This window comes from Ictalurus punctatus, chromosome 4, assembly GCF_001660625.3.
Source record: "Ictalurus punctatus breed USDA103 chromosome 4, Coco_2.0, whole genome shotgun sequence".
Taxonomy (NCBI): domain Eukaryota; kingdom Metazoa; phylum Chordata; class Actinopteri; order Siluriformes; family Ictaluridae; genus Ictalurus; species Ictalurus punctatus.
Window position 1 is genome coordinate 1,104,360 of NC_071284.1, and position 22,488 is coordinate 1,126,847.

At 41.4% G+C, this 22,488-nt stretch overlaps 1 protein-coding gene and 1 long non-coding RNA gene across 3 annotated transcripts in view; one reads left to right on the top strand and one right to left on the bottom strand.

Annotated features, from left to right (window-relative positions):
* Positions 1-231: 231 nt before the first annotated feature.
* Positions 232-11,255, bottom strand: LOC124627143 (uncharacterized). Its single transcript, XR_006981644.2, has 3 exons — positions 8,671-11,255; positions 5,172-5,237; positions 232-617 (listed from the first exon to the last, which is right to left on the bottom strand). It is a non-coding gene; the product is annotated as an uncharacterized LOC124627143 (long non-coding RNA).
* luzp2 (leucine zipper protein 2) overlaps positions 5,836-22,488 on the top strand; it is a 100,113-nt gene continuing 83,460 nt past the window's right edge. Inside the window, exon 1 of one of the 2 annotated variants that reach the window (XM_047152513.2) lies at positions 5,836-6,009. In XM_047152513.2, the coding sequence (XP_047008469.2) occupies positions 5,948-6,009 (62 nt within the window). In that variant the 5' untranslated portion in view covers positions 5,836-5,947. The remainder of the gene's footprint in view (positions 6,010-22,488) is intronic. The other variant, XM_047152512.2, reaches the window with a different exon arrangement.

Below are 22,488 nucleotides of genomic sequence, written 5' to 3' on the forward strand. Positions count from 1 at the left end.
TGTCAGCTCAAATTGGAAAAAAAAAAAGCGATGTTGTGGAATGATGCGAGGCCGTGTGCGATCCCCTCCTGGGCCTACAGGTGGCACCGACCCATCGTTAAAGACAGGAGGAGGAGAAAGTGAGGAGAAGTGATGGTTATTAAATTTATTATCATGTGTTTAATTACCGAAATACACGACACGAATAACGACACAGATCAGTTCCTCTCACGGGTCACAGAAAATAAAACGGTTAGATCTTGTTGTCCTGATGATTTCCTCAGTTGTGTAATTACACTGTTAAATCTTAACTGCTGTTTTCAAGTTTCTCCAACTCGCAATATCGACCCGTTTCAGTCTCGTGGTCTTTTTCTTGTAGCCGCAATACTATTTATGATCATTTATGATCGTCAGCAGGAAAGCAACGGCGGAAAAATCCAAAGAAACATCAGATGCACGATACCTAGGAAACTGGTGATCGATGGTTTTGACTCGACTCTCGAACATTCACAGACATTATCGTGTATTTGATCCACAATCTGTCGTCTTACACCGGCGAGAATCTTACGGCTTTAAAGAGGGCAGAAGCCTAACGGTACTTCAGTGCTGGATGGGATGGAGAAATGAAGCTGTGGCACCTGAAAGATAAGTACAAGAAGATATTTATTATTGAGAAACCATAGAGTTCAAATACAATTCATGTCATCATGGAGTTACAAATATGGCATCCAAAACGGGAAACAGTAACCAATAAATAATAACAAATGCCAATATGTGTAGGTTAGACAGCTCTGTGTTTTGGCTCTGTACGACTATATGTAATAACAGCTTCAACTAGCTCTAATGGTTGTAGCTACTGCTGATTACTGGTCCATGGGCATTTATTTATGGGAGTGAGGTGAGAGGGAAAACCCCGAGCGGTCCGGTTCTCTCTGACCTTAGGACTTTAAGAATAATTGATTGAAACACAATGAGTTCTGTGGCTGCATCTGAGGTGTCTTTACAGTATAGCTGGAAATAGAGCTCCAAAGTCGGCTAAACTGCCTGATTCCACGGGCACCGTAGATCGAGAGATGCGGAGGTGCGGAGGTATCATTCGAAAGCTACTGAAGTGCTCTGTAATACAATTATAACATAGTGCACGTTGGTTGTTGGGTTCCAGAGCTATTGAGTTATTCATCAATTAACAAATGCAGATGATTCCTGTTTTGGTAAATAATACAGTTTCTACAAAAGTACATGATTACGTGACCAGTGCACTCTCTCTCTCTCTCTCTCTCTCTCTCTCTCTCTCTCTCTCTCTCTCGTCCACTGGTAAAGCAACAAACAACAACATTAAACACAGAACCTGTACACATTTGAGACAGATAATTGCTCAGTTAATTTGTGTAGCTTGGAATACATACAGTGGGGTCCAAAAGTCTGAGACCACATACAAAATATGGGATTTATTTATTTTCATTTGAAACTGGAAATTTTCAGGATTTTTAAGCAATGGAAAAAAAAAAACCCAAACTGTTCAATATCACGGATGCTAAAGATTCAAGATCATGCACTGTGTATTTCTAGATCGTTACTTAAAGTTAAACAAATTTGCGAGATTGACCCGATGTTTGTACAAAAGGTCAGATTTCCCCCCGAGACTTATCCCTTCTAGTGAAGCACGTGTTCAGACGACTCTGAGATGGAGTTGATCTAACACGGATCGTCAGGTTTTACACGAAGTCCACGCCAGCTCGAGTGAATGCGGTCGTTAAAGGGGGACATACCAATTCGAACATTCTACTTTCCACTCACGTTATTGCTGACAATATAATTTGTAGTGAAATGGTTTATATTCAATTAGAGAAAATAGAAGCATTTTCACTAGTGGTCTCAGACTTTTGGACCCCACTGTAGCTATATCCACCTCGTATACAGTCTGCAACCTGATTACAGACAACAGAGTGTTTTGTTGGTATTCAATTCTCTCACTTGACTGGTGCTAAAAAATATTTTGCAATCTTTTGTAATGAAATAGAATCAAATATTGACCTTGATTTTTTTTCCCCGATGGCTGTTGTTGCAGCACATTGAAAGCATATTGATTCCAGCTAGTCACTTCAGAGTCTTTCGGTCATTCCGTGTTGTCAAATGAAACAGATCAATAGACCGATTCAATGAGGTAAATATCGTAAAGTTACTGCTCATGTTTACACCAAAGAGACTGGGAGAACGTATTGTAGTTGGGATGCGAATGATTACTTTCTCAGTGGAAGGATGGGAAATATTTTGTGTTTATGGCGTTATACACTTATAATGTGGATGGTGTTTGTGTTGTGTATGGTGAAGCTAAAATGCTGGCTAATATGCACTCAGAATGGTTCACTGCTAATAAGGGAGTCAGAGTTTGTGAGCGGACGCTGCATGTGTATGGCTGGGTGAGTTAGCTAGCTAGCTAGCTAGCTTGTTTGGCTGATACGGTACTGTTCAGTATGTTGATGACTTTTACGCTACTTTTAAGTGTACAATATGTCATATAAGTTGAGATAACATGTGCGCTGGAGATCCTGGAGTTTAACACGAATCCAGCCGTCTGTCCTCACTGCAGCGATCTGAACACATTGCTCACTAAGCTTTGTATTTTGGAAATCGATTCACTTTAATTTCTGAAATCAAGTTCGTTCCTGACCCGAGGGGAAATCCAATAACTGAACAACATGGTCCTAATTTTAATCTGGGGAACATGAATTTAATTAAAGCTACCAGTCACTTAAAAGGAGGCACACAGAAGGTATGGTTCTTCGGTAGTGTGTGTCATCAACTGCCTATGTTATAGGAACAGCGACATCTGTTAGTTTGCTTTCATTATGTTTTCTTTGTGCCACGGCACAATCAAACCGACCCCGGGTCTGCCGTGTTCGCCGAGCGAGGCGCTCTCGAACGTTTTACAATTACAATTCCATTACATCAACTTTGAGATGCGTATAATAACACGAAATAAACTTAGCTGTTCTCTAACACATCCTAAATCTCTCTGTAGTTTCTGCGGACTGACCCCGTGCAACTTACCGTCAGCTCTGACGTCACAGAGGATGGCATTTCCAAAAACACTACTATCCAGAACCCCTGGAGGTTTACTCAGATAGAAAATCTGATGAAATATGCTGACATTTTCCCCAACAAATACCTCTAAACTGTAAAAAAAAAAAAAAGAAACAAAGAAGAGTTTCTCAAAGGTTCTTTGGATAGTTATTGATTCTTTGCTTCCTAAAATGTTTCTACTTGGAAACTTTTCTTCCTTTATTATCATTTCCATTGCCAAGCAGAACAGAAACAATACATTTGGGGCCAAGCACTGTCTGGCCCCAGCGCTTAGCATCTGAAGAAGACCTGAAATGATTTGGAACATCAGTGCTTGTCCTCGAGGAGCTGGACTAAATCTGATGGCAATCTGTCAAGCCGTGGCTGAGATATTGCCTCACGTCCCGTTTGCTGACTTTGGCGTCAAATTTGTTTGAGTGTTATGGATGAACCGGCCTTCATATCAAATATCCAAGAAACAAGTTCTGTTAATGTTGGCCTGATGATGCTGTGATCCAGATATGGAGATGATTGAACAAAACTTGTAGGAGAAGAAGTGAATGACCTGTTACTGGAAAAAATGTAAATGGTGGAAAAGCCAATATGGTGGAAATTAACATCCTGGTATTATACAGAATTATTATTGCAAATGTATGCCAAGATTTTTGATAGGCTACTTTGGTACATGCAAGGCTGGCTTATCCATATATGGGAATGGGCGGGTGCCAATGGGGGGGGGGGGGGGGGGGGGGCACCGAATGATTAAGATAACAACTAGACCTTTAAAATATTTCACATATTCTCTTATTCTCTATACTGTATATATTATTTACTGGAAGATATATATATATATATATATATATATATATATATATATATAGAGAGAGAGAGAGAGAGAGAATATAAAAAAATATATATATATATATATATATATATATATATATATATATATATATATATATATATATAAATGCAATTGGGTGTGACTTTGAGGATTTGGATGCACAAGTCAAGAGAGAAGATGTTTTGCTAAGCGTAAGGCTTATGCGTTAGGATGGGATGGAGAAATGAAGCTGCATGTACTGAAAGATAAGTACAATGAAGATATTCGTTATTGAGAAACCATAGCGTTCAAATACAATTCATGTCATCATGGAGTTACAAGTATGATTTCCAAAATGGGAAACAATGACCTATAAATAATAACAAATGTCAAATATAGGTTTATTCACTATTATTTCTGGGCAGATAAGCGGGGCTGTTGTTGATGTGGTATTTGTGGAACGGGTTTCTGTTTTAACTGGTTGCTGAGTTAGTGATGCGTGTAAAGTCCCTGTATGTTCCACTGTTTGTGTTTCGGTGCTGAATTCAGCTGTTGATATGTTGATTTCTTGGGCTTAGCTGATTTGATACACGTATGCAATGATTTTTAGACGTATTCTTTAATGGTTTTGCATGTAGTTCTGATACAGTCCATTTATGATGGAAATAATATCGAGCGTGACAGGTTGCATTGGCATGTGAGTTGCGCTCAGATTTGAGCATCAGTAAGGGCTTAGAACAGCATTTGTAAACACATGTCTATCTGTGGTCTCAGGTTTTTTGGTTGGGTCGTACATTTTTCTGGAGTATGTGTGGCGAGCCTGTACGTTAGCTATAAGTTCATGTAAATTTATGGTCTTTATAGCCATAGTAAATTTCACTTTTTTACATGTAAAGTGAAGGGGAGGAGGCACTTCAAGTGTGGTCACGCTTCGAGCAGCCGTCACTAGCTTCCTTTTTCTGCCCAGATCAGGTATTTCATGTGTTCCAGCTCAAGCACACCTGGTGCAACTAATGAAGCCCTTGATTAGTTTAGCATCAGGTGTGCTTGACACGACACCTGTTTTACATATTTGTGCTGTTGTGAGGGATTCTATTTAGGCGGGCGAATAATTTTGAGACTGGAGAAATCATTATAAGTTGCATTTTCAGTTTAATTTGGGGAAACCGCTTGAAGTATTCGAGTATTTCAACTGCTTTTGTTTGATTCGTTCATCACAAACAGCTGAACGTCCGTACATTCTGACAATAAACCTGATTTGCAGTGGGGGGGAATACTTTTGATTGCAACGGTATAATGTACTTACGTTATACTCAGGGACTTGTACAGCGAGCACTACGCACACAACAGATCGTTGATGTGGTGAAGTTTTCTGTAAGAAGAGATAAGTTATTAAGCATTAATGGAAGGAGTCTCCAGCGTCAGCGCTGTGTAACAGTCAGAGGTAAAGCTGTAGCTATAAGGTTTCCGACATTTTCTGGACGCAGGAGTTCACGCTTCTTTACGGTTTCTCGCTAACACGACAAGTTGACAGGAAATGTAACTACACGATGTATCTACATGTCATAGAGGAATAAAACACTCTGGAGCGTGCTCTAACGGGAAAATGATCAATGTTGAGGTAAAAGTCAGACCTGAGAGTTTGTGACTTACAAATTAGCTGTTAATATAAATAAAGGCTACTTGAGTGCCATAGCGCCACCTTGTGTTGTGGATCACTTGAGTTATAAAGACAGGTCCATGAAGTGCTTTATAAAGGATTAGAGCTGATAGCGGCTGAAGTGGCGATGACATCGTTCATCATTTCTCCTTTCTGTCCATCTCAATCTGTGTCTCTGAGACCCACCGTCTCGCTTTTACTGTTATTTAACACACACACACACACACACACACACACACACACACACTTAGACACACACACAACGCTGTACAGCGCCTGCGCTGAGAGACAGAGAGAGAGAGAGAGAGAGAGAGAGAGAGAGAGAGCGCCGAGGACGAGAGGGAGGAGGGAGAGGGACGAGGAGAGCAAGAAGAACAGAACAGAAAGAAACACAGAGCACACGGAGAGCAAAAGAGCGAGAGATGAAATTCCTCGGAGCCGTCTGCATCCTTCTCTTCCTGCCTGATTTCAGCCTCAACAGCAGGTCAGTGCAGATTTAAAGCTTTTTTGTTTTCCTTTTGTTTTTTTTTGTTGCGTTCTCTGCATTCCAGACCTCTGTCTGGGGTTTTTTTTGGGGGGACACAGCAGCTTTGTGCGTGATGATGGTGATGATGATGGTGATGATGATGATGAAGATGATGGTGATGATGATGTCCGATTCCATTCATCTCTGAGGTGTTGTGGAATTAGACCGAGCTCTTGGAGAGCTGAACGAGGATCAGTGGCTCAACTTTTCCATCCCGATTTGATCCGGGCTGCGAGATCGAAACAGGTTTTTTTTCTTTCGTGTGTGGGTTTAATACTGTAAGTTTTGTTCTTCGTGGTTTGCGGCACTAATCGATGGCTCTGTGTTACAGTGTGTGTATGTGTGTATGGATATGTGCAGGTTCTCCGGTTGAACAGAGACAAGGGTACATACGGAGCGAATATTTTTTCTTTTCCTGTGACTGCTTGATGAGTAACGATTAATTAAAGCGTTCTTCTTCTGCGCTTCTCTGGAGGATGATTTATTGAGACGAGGCCCCTAATTAGATGAGCGGAGAAGACTTTAACGTTGACTTGGGTCCTCTGGGACGTGCCGTGTCCTTTATTGGGACGAATCCAAACGAGCAAAAGACTAATACAGTGCTCGTGTATGAATCCTGACTAGTGCGGAGGGAGGGGTTGGGAAATTATTGACACTTATTTAAGTGTAAATGCTTCAGCTTTCTTTTTCTGAATGATGGTGCTACTCAAATGATTTATACAGTATTTATTAATCAATTCTGTGATGTATTGTGAGTCTCTGCTTGGATTCTGCATCCAAGTGAGTGTTTTTATTGAAAATCTTTTACTTATATATTTTAAAAAAAATAAAGTCGGTCTACTCTTTCAGTTTGACAGAAGCTGAGTGAAGATACACACTGAAAAAATGTATCATAGCATTATAGCACAATTTTTTTGATAGTGGAAATATGGAGAAAAATAACCTCAGAAAGCTTTGTTTAAAAAAAAAAATAAATTAGGTATTTAAAAAGCAACAAGAGCAAGAAAATGAAATCGAATAAATGAAAAAATATTATTATTAAAATACTCTATGTAAATAATAATAAATATATAAATCAATAAATTTGTTTGTTTATTTATTTATTTATTTATTTGGTGAGGTTTAAGCTACAAAATAGTTAAAAAAAAAAAAAACTATATAAAAAAAAGCCTCTTTTCACATAAAATTGACAAAACGTGAATGAAGCATGTTTTTTAAAAAGAAGAATTTGGAAATGCGTCATGCTTGCGATTCTCTCGGACATTCTTCGTGAATTCGATATCAGCAGCATCGCTCAGGTTCGAATAAAACTTGTGTTTTATAATGTGGATGAAACTGAAACGATTTGAAAGTTATGTTAGTAGTAGCACGTGGACACACGTGGATCGTTTCCATAGTAACAGCTAATTCCCCGGGACTTGTACGGCGGACGCTCCACATAAACAGATAAAACACTGCTAATATGGTGAAGTTCTTAACTTAAAGAGAGAGAGAATAAAGAGAGGGCTGGTGAAGGAACGACTTTTTTAAATTTTTTTATAGCTGCTATAACGTAAGTGAGAACAGGAACAGCAACTTATTTCAAAGGCATAATAGGAATAATATAGAATAAACCACTTTAGGACATGCTGTCATAGGAAAGTAATCTGGTGTTTTATCGCTTCATAGGCTCTCATATACAGTCTCATATATAGTCTTTATTAAATAAGGAAGTCAGGAACGGTGACGTGCACTAGAACGTGAGCGTGTGATTTCTGGCACAGAGCCACATGTATTTAACTCAGTAATGCCTGATGGAGAGCAATCAATCATCCACATGTGTCCTAGATTAAACCCGACACTGATGATGCGTATATCATTAGCCTGGTAATAACCAATAACAGATGAGTTATAATCAATTATTAATGATCAAAGCCTGGTTACAAACCGTTACCGTTGGTAACAAACCAAATATAAATTGTTTTGATACAGACATCGCCTTAAAAAGTGTTTCGCTTATCTAGAGAAAAAACACGAGCTTGTCACGTTACTGAGAAAGCGTAAATGCCTCCTGAATCCTGAATCCTCTCTCTGTCTGTGATTGGTCCAAAAATATCACATGGGTGGCTGTGTAGGGTTAGGGTCGGCGGTTCGATTCCCGGCCCACGTGACTCCGCATGCCGAAGTGTGATTGGGCGAGACACTGAACCCCAAGTTGCTCCCGATGGCAAGTTAGCGCCTTGCGTGGCAGCTCTGCTACCACTGGTGTGTGTGTGTGAATGGGTGAATGAGAACCAGTGTAAAGCGCTTTGGATAAAAGCGCTATATAAGTGCGCCGTTTACCGTTTATCACATGGCCATTACACGTAGCACCAGTTTGATCACGAGCATGTGTGGTGCTCATGATCGCGGAACGCTGCTGTTATTCATCTGCTTGTTGACTTGAACAGAAATTCCGTTACTGTTTCCACCCTGAAGTTGATTATCTTCCAATAACAGCGCATCCTAAAGTGTTTTATTCCTCTTACACCACGCGCATTTATCAAAGATGAGAATTTTTTATTTTCTAAAGAGCAACACGGCATGCTTTTCATCTCTTTAATGGAATAGTGTTGGAAACAAGTTCCTGTTCTCACTTACGTTACAGCAGCGTTAATCAGTCGCTCTCTCAACAGTCCTCTCTTTATTCTCTCTCTCTTGAAGTTCTCTTGAAAGAGAAACCACAAAGCAGTGTCAACTCGTCTGTCCTGTGGGAAGATGTGGGAAAACTTAAAGTTACAGCGTTACCTCTGACACTGGACACGCCTTCCATAAATGTTAAATAAACACATTTCTCCTCACAGAAAACCCCACCATATCGACAGTGTTTTAATCTGTTTATCATCAGAGCGTCTGTACACGGTACGCGTCCCCGTGGACGCGCTGTTACTATAGAAACGGTAACGCAATAGAACGAGCGCATTAATGTAAACCGGCACTAGGGTCAGAGCTGCTGTTATAGAAAACACTCGGACCAATCAGAATCTAGAATTCGATAATCGTGTCGGACAATACCCCTGCGTAACCCCTGTCCCGCGGTGATGATTCGTGACCTTCATGAAAGCGAATTACACCTCCAACAAGGTCAGGAACCTTTTTTTTTTTATTATTATTCAAATATCTCAGGCTTATCATCCGCATTGTTTGACCTTTCCTTCAGTTCAGCGGCTCACCTGTCAGTCCTTTTTGACTTCCACTCGCTCGCACGCCCGCAGCGAATCCCGTGGGATCTCACGTTCCCTGTGATGACTCAGGCTTTGATGTAGAAGAAAACTTGGCAGCCTCCTCTTGCAAAACCCCCCTGCTTCATTGGATCGCTTGTCAAAAACAAAATAAAATATGAAGCGTTATAGATGTAGGAACGTGAGATTCTATGGCAGGTTGATCCTTTCTGTTGATATTTTGCGTTAAAAAAAGACAGCACAGGAGTTTATTTCCGTCCTTGATTGTGCAAGTCCTCGTGCTAATCACGTTGTTGGAAACGACGCGGAGTGACGGTCATCACTACGTTGATGGATGCCTTTTAGCTCGACAGAACAGGTCACATATCACTTCTTTATAGCTTCAGGGCGTCTTAATTGCCTCAATATTAACAATAACACCTTTTAAATGTGATTAAATGTTCCATTCTGGTTTCCGACAAACATTGACCTTGGTGTGATGTTTTATTGTTGTTATGGCAACTGCATGTAAACGCCTGATTGAAGCGGCGTGTACCAGCGAGTGCCGCTGCAGCAGGAGAGTTCGCTTCGGTGAAAGCAGCCAAAAGCTGAGCAAAGGGACTTCTTGACAATTTCCGAGATAATTAAAACCTGGCTCGGACTCTCGTTTAGCGCCCCTTTGAGGAATCGGTTCGCGTACCTCGCCCGCTCCGGCACTTTCACACTGAATTTATTCCATTTTTCTTTCCTTATTAGTTTTTTTTTTTCCCCCTCATCAAATAAATCTGGAAAATATCTGTCAATTTTGTCTAAAAAAGTCTAAAAAAAAAAAAAAAAAACAACAACCAGGAGATGAAATTACACTCTACAGCAGGGTGCGCTACCTGAAATGCATTCGGTACAACTTAAGAACCCTTAAGTGTTCTGTGTAGAACCTTTCAGCAAAGTGGTTCTCTATCGGAAACAGTTCAAGCCCATTTTGGAAAGTGAAGAACCCTTAAAGAATCCCTTTATTCTGTTTCTAGTAAAAACAAAAATAAAAATGAAAAGAAGAAAAAAACACAAGTAAGAAGTAGGACATTTTTTTTCTTTAAAGGTTCTTAGCTTCCAGAATGGGGTTTGACTTGGAACCCTTTCTGATAGGGAATCACCCAGTTTTACACATAACATTTAAGAACTTTTGAAGTTCAATCAGAAAAGCCTGTAAGTGTTCTAGGTTCAAGGTTTTTAAGAGATGTATCCTTACCTGAAACCCAACATCAAAGTGTTTTCCTATATCAGAAAGGATTCCTCTAACATCCTCTAACATCGGGGTTTATGCATGGCGTCAGGAGGCTGAGGCCCATCTGCAGACCATGCATACCTTCCTGGGACCTTTCTGTGGTCCTGGAACGTCTATCAGCTGCCCCATTTGAGCCCTTAGAGTCAGTCTCCAAGAAGCTCCTGACTAAAAAGGTAGCTCTTCTGCTGGCCCTGACATCTCTCAAGCGAGTAGGAGATCTACAAGTTCTCTCTGTTGCCCCTTCCTGCCTTGACTTAGCCCCTGGATTAGCCAAGACCTCCCTACATCCTAGGCCGGATTGTATTCATAAAGTTCCTACATCTGCTGCCCAGCCTGTGGTGTTGCAAGCTTTCTGCTCTCCTCAGTTCCTCACACCGGAACAAGAGAATTACAAATTACTGTGTCCAGTAAGGGCTCTCTGTACTTACGTCCACCGCCCCGGCCAGTGGCATATGTCGGAGCAGCTGCTGGTCTGCTTTGGCGGCGACAGTACAGGTGATACTGTGTCAAAGCAGCACATCTCTAATCGGATAATGGAAACAATCTCTATCGCTTATGAGGCGCGCGATCTCACTACGCCTCTGGTCATAAGGGCTCATTCCACTAGGGGGGGTCGCCTCCGCAAAGGCTTTGTCCAAAGGGGTACCCTTACATGATGTGTGTGCTGCTGCAGGTGGTCTACACCACATACATTCATTCGATATTACAGCCTGGATATACGTTCCGCCCCCGGCTCCCGTGTCTTGCAGTGACCCTCAGGCTTGGATCTTTTGAACAGGCCGTACACTTGACTTCCCTTTGAAAGGGAACGTCTGGGTTATACATGTAACCCTGTTCCTTGAGAAGAGAACGAGACATTGCGTAGCTTTGTCATACTGGAGCAGGCCTGTGAATTGCGTCTTCGCTTCAGATAATAGAGGTTGATGGCGCGGTTCACAGGTGCAATTATTATATCATGTGACACTCTCAATTGCCACGTCACCTGATCACGGCAGGCCTAGAAACCTGTCACGTGCGAGGGCGCTCCCGCAGCGTGAAGCTCTTAGCGCTCTTTTCTTAGGTTCCAGAACAAGATTTGATGTGGATCCCTTTCTGATACGGAAACACTGTCGTAGGGTCTTCATAGAACTTTAACATTTTTGTCACAAAGCATTATTTTTTCTCTGTATTCATCCTCTGTGTGAGGATGAATTTTTGTCGTATTTTAATTTTTTATATCGTAAACACCTTTCTATACAGTAAAAGGGTGGTCGTCGTAACAGGGATCCAAAAGTGAAGCCGAAATGTCTCCGAGGCTCTCTAGTGGCTTATTGCAGAACAATTTTAACCCCGCCCATTCCCATGTTAGTCAATGGGACAAATATCAAACTTCCATTTTAATCCTTTCTCGCAGTACGCTGGTGTTCACAGACATTTTCAATCAGCATAAACAAATTAATTATTTGATCAAGTCTGTTATAAGATTAGTCAAGACACTGTTGGGTTTCTGTGTGTAGAGTATCATGACTCTGTGTTGAGCTGATGGTGAGCAGGGTGATGGAAAGAGGGAGGGGTGTGAGCCCCCTGCTGGGCAACTAAGGTTGGTGCAGAGATAAAACAAACAGCACAACTAAAGCTTTTTAACCTTGTAGGTTAGATACAAATAGAAATGCTTAGGAAACACTGCAAATTCTTAAATCCCAGAGTGTCCAATTTCAGACGAGCCATTAACCACTACTGTGGAGTGCGACATCACAAATATATTCCATTTGTAGGCCTCTGGGAAAAAGAGTTGTGTTATGTCACCACACATTCTTTTCGTGAATCGTGTTCTGTCGTTTAATTCAGTGGACCCTGATATCTCCCCCAATATTTGGTGATAAATGTTGTTTAATTTTACAGAATCAGAAGGGAGACGTCGTTCTGTAAGTGATGAGGCTTGACATTTGAGTTTCACGTTCAATCATCAAAGGATGTCGTGTGAATCAAAGAGGGTTTTGGCTGAATGCGCGTTTGCGATGACGTCACGTGACGCGTCTCAGCCCAAATCTGTGGAAAATCTGGGAAATCATTTTGAAAAATTCCAAGCCCCTCAAAATATTGTAGAGTTTCCTCAATTTCGCGTTAATTTCTGTGATCGTAAAATCACAAAATCCTGGAGGGAGTTGATTATGTTCTTATAACAGCACGTCCCCAAATGTTTCATTCATCATGTAGGCCTGCCACAGCAATTTACCTATTAACACAATATTTTATTTAATAAAGACCAACATCTGGTATTTTTTTCTTTTTATACTGAAGTTACATTTTAATGTCCGGGAAACACGTTACTGTAGTTCCTGTTGTCACTTACGCTAGCAGCTACAAACTGTCGTTCCCTCACCAGCCATTTTTTCCCTCTCTCTCAAAGTCAAAGACAAAAAAACCTACAAAGAAGATTGATCTCCTCAGTCGTGAAGATATCAGAAAATCATCAGAAAGCACTGAAACTGGAGACTCCTTCCGTAGACGTTACAAAAACAACGATTACATGCGATATTTAATCGGTCCATTATCAAATGCGCTTTCGCTGTACGGGTCCCCGTGTACGAGCTGTTACTATGGAAACAATAACCTATTAGAACAAGCCCTTTAATTATACATAAACCTGCGATCGGACCAATCAGAATCCAGAATTCAAGACTTCATCAGATCGTCATTTCAGACGGTTCCACTGTTTCCATGCTCCAGTTTTATAGTGGAATATATATTTCTAAGAACACAAAGCATCTTCTGGAATTGCTGTCAGATGATTATTTCAGATTATAGATTATATTTATACGTTTTATAACTCATCACCTCCGGTTAAGACTTAATGGGGGACTCGAGGTCCCCGTGTCATCCGCTTCCCATGGGCCCGATCGTTAAAATTCACAGGACATGTTGTAATTAGAGAACCATGGCAACACGGTGGACCGACACAGTCACGTAGTGAATTAACAATAAACAGAACCTTGAGTTTGACAAAATACGAAACTAATTAAAGACCCTGGAGATTTGCAATGACAATAACAGGCGAGCATCTGCTAATGCAGTTCCATCCGAGCGAAATGTCAATATTTCCACTAGTCCTTTTAATTAATTAAGCTTTTCTGCGTGCCAGAGCGCACATTCCTCTCCTCATTCATGCTCACAGAGAACTTTCCTTTTTTTCCCCCCCACTGTCCCAAGCTCTGAAAAGCAGCAACCCCTTCACACACCCCGTCTCTCTCATTCATCACGCTGCTCACGTTGATCACGTCAGCTCCAAAATATGACCGAGTGGCGTGCAAAATCGCCCGCTCATATTTATAGCACGGAGCCATAAAGCCAGATCGATATACATTATGGTGTGGGATTGTGTTCTGTTTGCTGCTGTGTATAATAAAGTCTCTAATAGGATTTCGATGAAAATGCATGAACAGAGAAATAAATAGACCACAAGAGCATGAGGATCACTAAAGCAAAGTGAGGCATGGGGGATTTGTGGACGGGGAAAAAAGGAAAAGGAGATTTGGCTTTTCAGCTTCGGATGTTTGGAGCTGCACAGGAAGTGAGCGAGGAAAAGAAGACGACTGGAGGTTTAACGTTCATGCTCTAGAAAAGTGAGAGCCGTGAAATAGACAGATCTGTGTGTGTGGAGTGCAGCGCTGAGTGCAGTGAGTGTACGCACCTCTACTTAAAAATCAACAACAACACATTAGGAGATTGTTTTTGACTCGTATGCTTCTCGGAATATTGAGAAGGATTTGAGGAGAATATTATTAGAACGGTATGCTTCAAGGAACTTTTAGGAGAAATTTATAAGGATGTTTGATGATTGTCATGGTTCTCGGTACTTTTAGGAGAACTTCAGTAGAGTGTTTTCTGTACCGTGTGGTTCTCGGTACTTTTAGGAGAACTTCAGTAGAGTGTTTTCTGTACCGTGTGGTTCTCGGTACTTTTAGGAGAACTTCAGTAGAGCGTTTTCTGTACCGTGTGGTTCTCGGTACTTTTATGAGAACTTCAGTAGAGTGTTTTCTGTACAGTGTGGTTCTCGGTACGTTTAGGAGAACTTCAGTAGAGTGTTTTCTGTACCGTGTGGTTCTCGGTACTTTTAGGAGAACTTCAGTAGAGTGTTTTCTGTACCGTGTGGTTCTCGGTACTTTTAGGAGAACTTCAGTAAAGCGTTTTCTGTACGGTGTGGTTCTCGGTACTTTTATGAGAACTTCAACAGAGCATTTTCTGTACGGTGTGGTTCTCGGTACTTTTAGGAGAACTTCAGTAGAGTGTTTTCTGTACGGTGTGGTTCTCGGTACTTTTAGGAGAACTTCTGTAGAGTGTTTTCTGTACGGTGTGGTTCTCGGTACTTTTATGAGAATTTGAGAAGGTGGTTGTCTGAACATCATGGTTTTAGGAACGTTTAGCAGAGCTTTGAGGGAAGGTTTTCTGAACGCTATGGTTCTAGGATCTTTTAGGAGAAATTTAGTAGAGCCTTTTTAAAGAACAGTACGGTTCTGGGAAATTTTAGTACAATTATACGAGAATGTTTTCCGAACATAATGGTTGTAGAAATTGTTGGTAGAATTTGAGGGAATGCATCTCGGTTGCTAGGTAACAGACACGACAAATGATTACAGACTAGTTTAGATGGGATAAGTAAGGAATGAAAAACAAAGCGATGATGGACTGAAGAGTTTTATTTCTCTTGTCCCGTAGCACTTTGCCAATGAGTAATTAAATTAATGAACAATTAAAAAAGTAAATTTGCGGCGAATGTGCTGCTGATTAACTTCATCATCAAAACCTCTTTCAGGCGGATGATTTATTTTTTCCTTCCACCTGAAAAGTGTTCCAGCAGCAAAGGCCTTGGTCTGAGTGATGTACTCCTGATTTATCATTCAGCACACAAAAGGTTCTTATTTTCATGGTCAGGACACAAGGACAAGGTTTTCTTGATATTTTCATGAACATAGAATGAATACATTATCAAGAGTTTTGGTGAGGAGTATTGTAGCAGAACGTTTTCTGAACCGTACGGTTCTAGTAGCTTTTAGAAGAACCTTTTCTGAACATTGTGGTTCCAGGAACTTTTAGAGAACTTTTTTCTGAACTTCATGGTGGCTAGATGTTTGATCTCCAATCAAATCAGCTCCCCTCATTCACTGTAAAAAAGTTTCATTTTTAAAAGTGAGAAAATTTTACATCGTCAGATTAAATGTTTGAATTAAATTTCATTTAAGGAATGAAAACGTGCTTTAAAGACATTCGCGAAAAATCTCAATAAAAAAATAAACAGAATAAGAGATTAAACCATCTTCATTCAACCTGCTAGTGGTTTCCAGCTGCTAGCGCCGAAGTCAAGAACTCCGCTGTCACATCCACGAGCAGGACTAGCTGAGATTGAGTCGAGATTGAGTCATAAGGGGGGCAAGACCGAGTCAAGACCGAGACCGAGTCAAGACCGAGACCAAGACCGAGACCGAGACCGAGTCAAGACCGAGACCGAGACCGAGTCAAGACCGAGACCGAGTCAAGACCGAGACCGAGACCGAGTCAAGACCGAGACCGAAAAGCATCAACTCCTTTACTTCAACTAGTCACCTTCATTCATGCATTGTTCCAGTAAATAGACTGTTTCTAGAAGAATGAATTGCCTCTTATCAAACTTTGTGCAAGCAAAAAGAAAAGATGAACATTATTCTTACAAACTCTGGCTGGAGATTCGTAAAAGACCAGATTTAATGAGACGAATACCCAAGACTGAGACAAGTCCAAGTCCAAATGTTGCATGAATCATGTCCTACGGCTAGAAACTGTACAACATACAATAGATTATGTTCAACATGGCTCATAAAATGTTCTCCTAAAAGTTCCTAGAACCATGTTGCTCAGAAACTGTTCTCCTAAAATCCTCATAAACGTTCCTCGATAAACATGGTTTATAAAATGTTCTCCTAAAATCCTCCTAAAACTTTCTAGATCAACATGGTTCATAAAATGTTCTCCTGAAAGTTCCTCGATCAACATGGCTTATCAAATGTTCTCCTAAAAGTTCCTAGAACCATGTTGCTCATAAAATGTTCTCATAAAAATCCTCCTAAAACTTTCTACATCAACATGGTTCATAAAATGTTCTCCTAAATGTTCCTAGAACCATGATGCTCATAAAATGTTCTCCTAAAAGCCTTCTAATAGTTTCTCAGTCAATGTGGTTCATGAAGCATTCTCCTAAAAGTTCCTAGATCAGCATGGCTCATAAAATGTTCTCCTAAAAGTTCCTAGAACCGTGTTGCTCATAAAATGTTCCCCGAAAATCCTCATAAAACTTTCTAGATCAACAGGGTTCATAAAATGTTCCTAGAACCACGATGCTCATAAAATGCTCTCCTAAAAGCCTCCTAAAAGTCTCTAGATCCTTGTGGTTCACGAACCATTCCCCTAAAAGTACCTAAATCAACGTGGTTCATAAAATGTTCTCCTAAAAATTTCTAGATCAACAAGGTTCATGAAATATTCTCCTAGACGTTTTTAGAACCACGCCATTCAGCAAAACTTCTGTGAATTCCTAGATCCAAACTGTTCGTGTTCTCCTAAAGTTCTCCTTAAAGTTCTTTTGCATCTCCGCCGATGTTTTTTTGGTTCGTTTAATCATGTGCGGCGTGAAACCAAACCCAACCTTTAGCCAAACGAAGCAGAAGTATGGATTTGACTCGGATTCGGATTCGCATTCGGATCCGTTAGACACATCGACAGGTTTATTAGAAATGAGAATCCGCTCTTTGTGAACTTTTACACTTGACATTTCTTTCTCAGCGATATTCCACATCATCCTGCATGATTTCGTCTCTGAGCTGATTGAAATCCTCTCTCGCTGCTACAGCAATATTTCCTGCAGAAATTCGTGCACACACACACACACACACACACACACCCTATGGAACACCATTTGAGGTCAAAATGAAATATATAAATATGACATAATGAAATAAATCATCATGAGAAGCTGCCGTAACGCTTTCACCTCGGACGCTTCGCGCTAATCTGCACGCCATTAAAATAGCATTTTCAACCGAAACTTGTGAACTGAGTGCACAGATTATTTTACAGCAAATCTTTTTTTTTTTTTTTCTTACACAACTGTGGTATTCAAGTAAAGCCAGTCTTTGTGGCTGGATTCCAGATTGATAAATTGTGACAAAGTAAAAAAAAGAAAAAAAGAAAAGTGATTTCTTTGTAGTCTGAATGGGAAAAAAAAACTCCCGTTCTCTGAGGGATTCATAAGATCTGGTGGTAGGATATGGCAACCTCGGAGGCACGACGCGCACACCGGACGAGCTGCTGGGAAATACAACTTAACCGTCTGCGTGCCTTTTGAACTTCGGATGAAATTGGCGGAAGAAGGAAATGGAAAAAAGAAACGTAGCAGATAATACGCACAAATTTAACAACCGTTCAACAAATCTTTTACAAATGATATTTTGGTACCAATTAATCTGTGAAAAGGAAACATAAGGAAGTCTTATTTATAGTTTAGTCTTTGAGTGTAAAAACATCACTGATTCACACAATTCTGGATTGTTGAGATGTTTATGCGGTCATGTGAAAAAATAAGTACACCCCCCTGGAAATTGTTGGATTTTTGACGTATTTGGACGAGCAAATATTTGATCATCGTTGAAACAGTGACTATTAATAAAGTTGATGTATTTGATCAAAACCACAAGGAAAATGAGTTTTTCAATCATTTACTCAACAGAAATATCAATAGATATGACATTCGTCTGTGGGAAAAGTGAGTACGGGGTCGGCCTCAGAAGCTGGTGTCGCCCCCTTTAGCAGAGATAACTTCTTGTAGGTGTTTTACATAATTGTCCACCGGGCTTGCCGGAATTTTTGACCGCTCTTCCATGCAATATTCTTTCATTCGGAAGATGTTTGAGGGTTTTCTTGCATGTACTTCCCGTTTCAAATCCCCAAAAAACATTTCAATGGGATTCAAATCCAGGCTTTGACTCGGCCATTCCGTAACCCTGCATTTCTTCTTTTTGAGGTGGATTCGCTCGTGTGCTTAGGATCATTATCCTGTCAAAAAGGTCCACTTTCGGTTCAAGTTCAACTTTCAGACAGATGGCTTCACGTTATCATCAAGCCCTCTTTGATATGATGCAGAATTCATAGGTGAATCAATGAATGCATGCTGTCCAGTCCCTGACGAAGCGAAGCAACCCCAAACCATAACATTTCCACCACCGTTGCTTCTCCTGAAAAGCTGTCTTTGCTCTGCGCCAAACATGTCTGCTGTTAATGTGGCCAAACAACTCTATCTTTGATTCGTCTGTCCAGAGCGCATTACTGCAAAAGGCCTGGTCTTTGCCTATATGCTCGTTATATAGGTATATAGGTAAACTATCTCGCAAAGGCTTTTTCATGGTACGCCTTCCATGCAGGTCAAATCTGTGCAATCTCTTTCTGATTGCAGACGTATACACTTTGATACCAACAGCTGCAAGACTTACTGCAGATCCTGTCGTTAAATTTTGGGGTTCTTGGAGACTTCTTTTTGCATCAGACGGTCTGCTCTTGGGCTGAATCTGCTTTGACAGTCAGTCCTAGACTAATTGGCAGTCGTTTGAAATCTGCGCCGTTTGTAGATGATTTTCCTTACAGTGGAATGATGTCTTTCAAATAATTTGGAGATCTTTTTAAATCCCTCGCCAGACTCATAACAAGCCACAAGCCACTTGTGTTCTGAAGGGCTTACAGAACTCTTTAGATCCTGGCATGATGACACCACACACCTCAAAAACAAAGGGAACACCAGACACTAGATATGAGAGGATTAAATACGACCTGCACTCCCTAAGCAGGTCCTAATCACTGGCACCCATCTTCATCTTCAACACCCGATTCAAATGGTACGAATTTGTATCATCTTTATTAACAGGCACCGTTTCGAACAGGATCAAACGTTTGCTTGTCCAAATATGTAAAAAAAATAAAAAATAAAAAATAAATACAATTTCCATGGGGTGTACTTATTTTTTCACACGACTGTATGTAACATTTATGGAAGGAGTCCAGTGTCAGAGGCTGGGACGGGAGCGACTGTTTACAGCTGCTGAGTGAGAGCGGTGACTAAAAAAAAAAAAGATAAAAACGTACGACGTGTTGTTCTTTAATATATACGATGTATTTCATTTATTTAAAATACATCAGGAAAGCAGTCCACTCCGGGGTGGGAACAGTAACTCCGTTTTATCACAGCGACATGCCGCGGTCTATTCTTTACATAAATAATCGGAAAGCGAACACTGATTTTAGTGGAAACTCTTTTATCTGAAATAATTGTGCGCCGATCAAACTGTCAAGCCGGCGTTATATTTTGTGTAAGATGAGTGTGTGTGTGTGTGTGTGTGTGTGTGTGTAAGAAAGCTACTTGTCATGTCATCTCCAAGTAAAATAGAGCAGCAGCATCTTCACAAACAGCGTTCTTGTCATTGTCAATGTCATTACCCGTCAGTCTCAATTCACCAGAAAACCCTCCTCCACTCTCTCAGGCCTGATTAAAGCTGATGACATGATTGATGGTGGAATAAAAATAACATAAGGCCAGACTCTGACCACGGGCCTCCAGAGTCCTCTCGTGCCCTTAAACACACACACACACACACTCACACACTCACACTTTCTCTCTTCTAGCCTTGATCTGCCGAATGTCAGCTTGCAAAGACACAGGTCTGACTGACAGCCTCTCATTTATTCTCTCAAGCTGGAGCCAAGCTTATTCATAAAGAACCGTCCACATGCTCCACATTCCCCCAATATTCTACTAAATGTTCCTGGAACCGTGACGTTTAGAAAACGTTCTCCTCAAATAACCTTCAGGAAAGAGTCTACTTCGGAAGACATTTCTATCGAGGAGAACCTCCAGAAACTCCACGGGTGAAGAACTCGCTACAGAACCCGAACCTACATTTTTTACTAAACGTGCAGCAAGCACAGGTACCGGAATGCACTTAGCATTAAAATGAAAGTCACTGATGTTGTGTGTGAACGTTACGGAGCGGTGAGGCTCGCTGCAGCAGGATCACTACACCGGGAGCGACCTGGCTGATCTCAGTGTTTTCAAGAGCGAGGGATAATCGAAGCACTTCATGCCACGTTCCGCTCGGCTAAAAGTACCGGCGCTGACGTGGAAAATAAACCGGCACACGCGGCACCACTTCGACTGAAAGAGCTGCATTTAGAACGAATTATGACTAAAGCGAGCTCTGCGTGTCCGATCGGATATTTAACAGAGACGGCTCGAGGAAACGTTCCCGCTTCGGTGTGGTTCAAATACGGACGGAGTTCATGTGGACCATCCTGGGCCTAGGAACTTGCCGGACATTTTGTTTCTAGGAATCTGTATTTAGAATGAATTTAGAACAAAAAGCAAATAAAAACAAAAACAAAAAACAGACCGACCCTCAGCGTGCGATGCTGTGTTATCACCTGACTGAAGAACCGCAGCGAGGAGGAGAACACACCAGGGTTCTGTTACAAACTTCTCTGATGTCGGTTCGTCTAATCATACGGTTCTGATCTCTTATTTTCTGCATTAGTCCGTCATCTGGCACCTGTAGTCCAGCATCATCGCTGGATTTACCATCCTGCCAATTCTGTATACATCAGTCGGAGTAATAGAGGAACACACACACACAGAGAGAGAGAGAGAGAGAGAGAGAGAGAGAGAGATGATGATGATGATGATGATGATGAAAACCACAGTAAAGCATGTCCTGGCATTTTTTGAAGCAGCTGTCTCTCCATCTAAATCAGCGTCACGTCTCTCTCAGCCTTGGCCAGCCTTTGTCTTGTTCGCCCCGGTAATGGGCTGTAATTGGTCTCCCATAGAATGTAGGGGAAAAACATAGAAAGGCGTAACTCACAGATAATTAGGGAGATAAAAGGCTCGCTGTGAAGACGGGGTCAGACCCGAACAAGAGAGAGCAGAAGCATGAGTGACTCAGGCTTGTGGTGCGCTGCAATTTAGGCAATTTTTGAGAAATGGGATCCATGAATCCGCACCATGATCATAAGTTTGGATCAGAGAACGTCCGATGGACGAGGTTACCATAGGGGACGTCGATCACCGTAATTCAGAAACATGGGGAAGTCGACTGAACTGGAAGACGTTAGATGCAGAGTACAAGGAGCTGTGCATCGAACTACTTCCCGTAGCTTCCTGTTTTGTTTTGGGTTTTTTTTTGTCGAGAAACCCAACAGAACACCACCGGCTTCTTGTTTTCTACCGGCGTCCGAGGTTCACAAACACACAGGGATAAGTCTGCTCCGAACCAACGCGCTGTGAAGCACAATAAATTCCCTTTCATATTCCTCCGTCCCTTTTCATTCACGCAAGCGCTTCTGTTCCGGTGGATTATAATCGCTCGTCGACGCCCGAGCGAGTATCTTCAGCGTCTTGTGTTTATTAACAATCTCTTAATAGTGTTTATAGCCCGGTCTGTGTGCGGCGAAGCAGCGGGACGCCGTTCGCTCTCTGAACCGCTGCGATGTCTCAGCGAGAGCTCGAGTAGCACTCGAACAGAGGTTTTCCTCAATTTCATATAAATCATCCCATACGTCACGTTCAAGCGACAAATCCGTGAATTCCTCGGGACGATCCTCCGACGCCGGATGTCCGTTATTCGTATTCCTCGAGAGAGGAGTTTACGCTTTCTGGTCTGTCCGTAACGCGACGAGTAGTCTTTCATTGACGTTTCCGGAAGGAGTCTCCGGTGTCAGAGGTGAAGCTGTGACATTTCCGACATCTTCGCGACAGAGGAGTTTAATCTTTGTGGGTTTTGGGTAACAGGGCAAGAATAAAGAGAGGGAATAAATCTAGGGCTGGCGAGGTTTGGGCTATAACGAGTGATTATAGCTGCTATAACGTAAGTGAGAACAGGAACTCCAGGTATAAACTGTAATCTTTGGCAAGCTGCCGTGGTGTAAGAG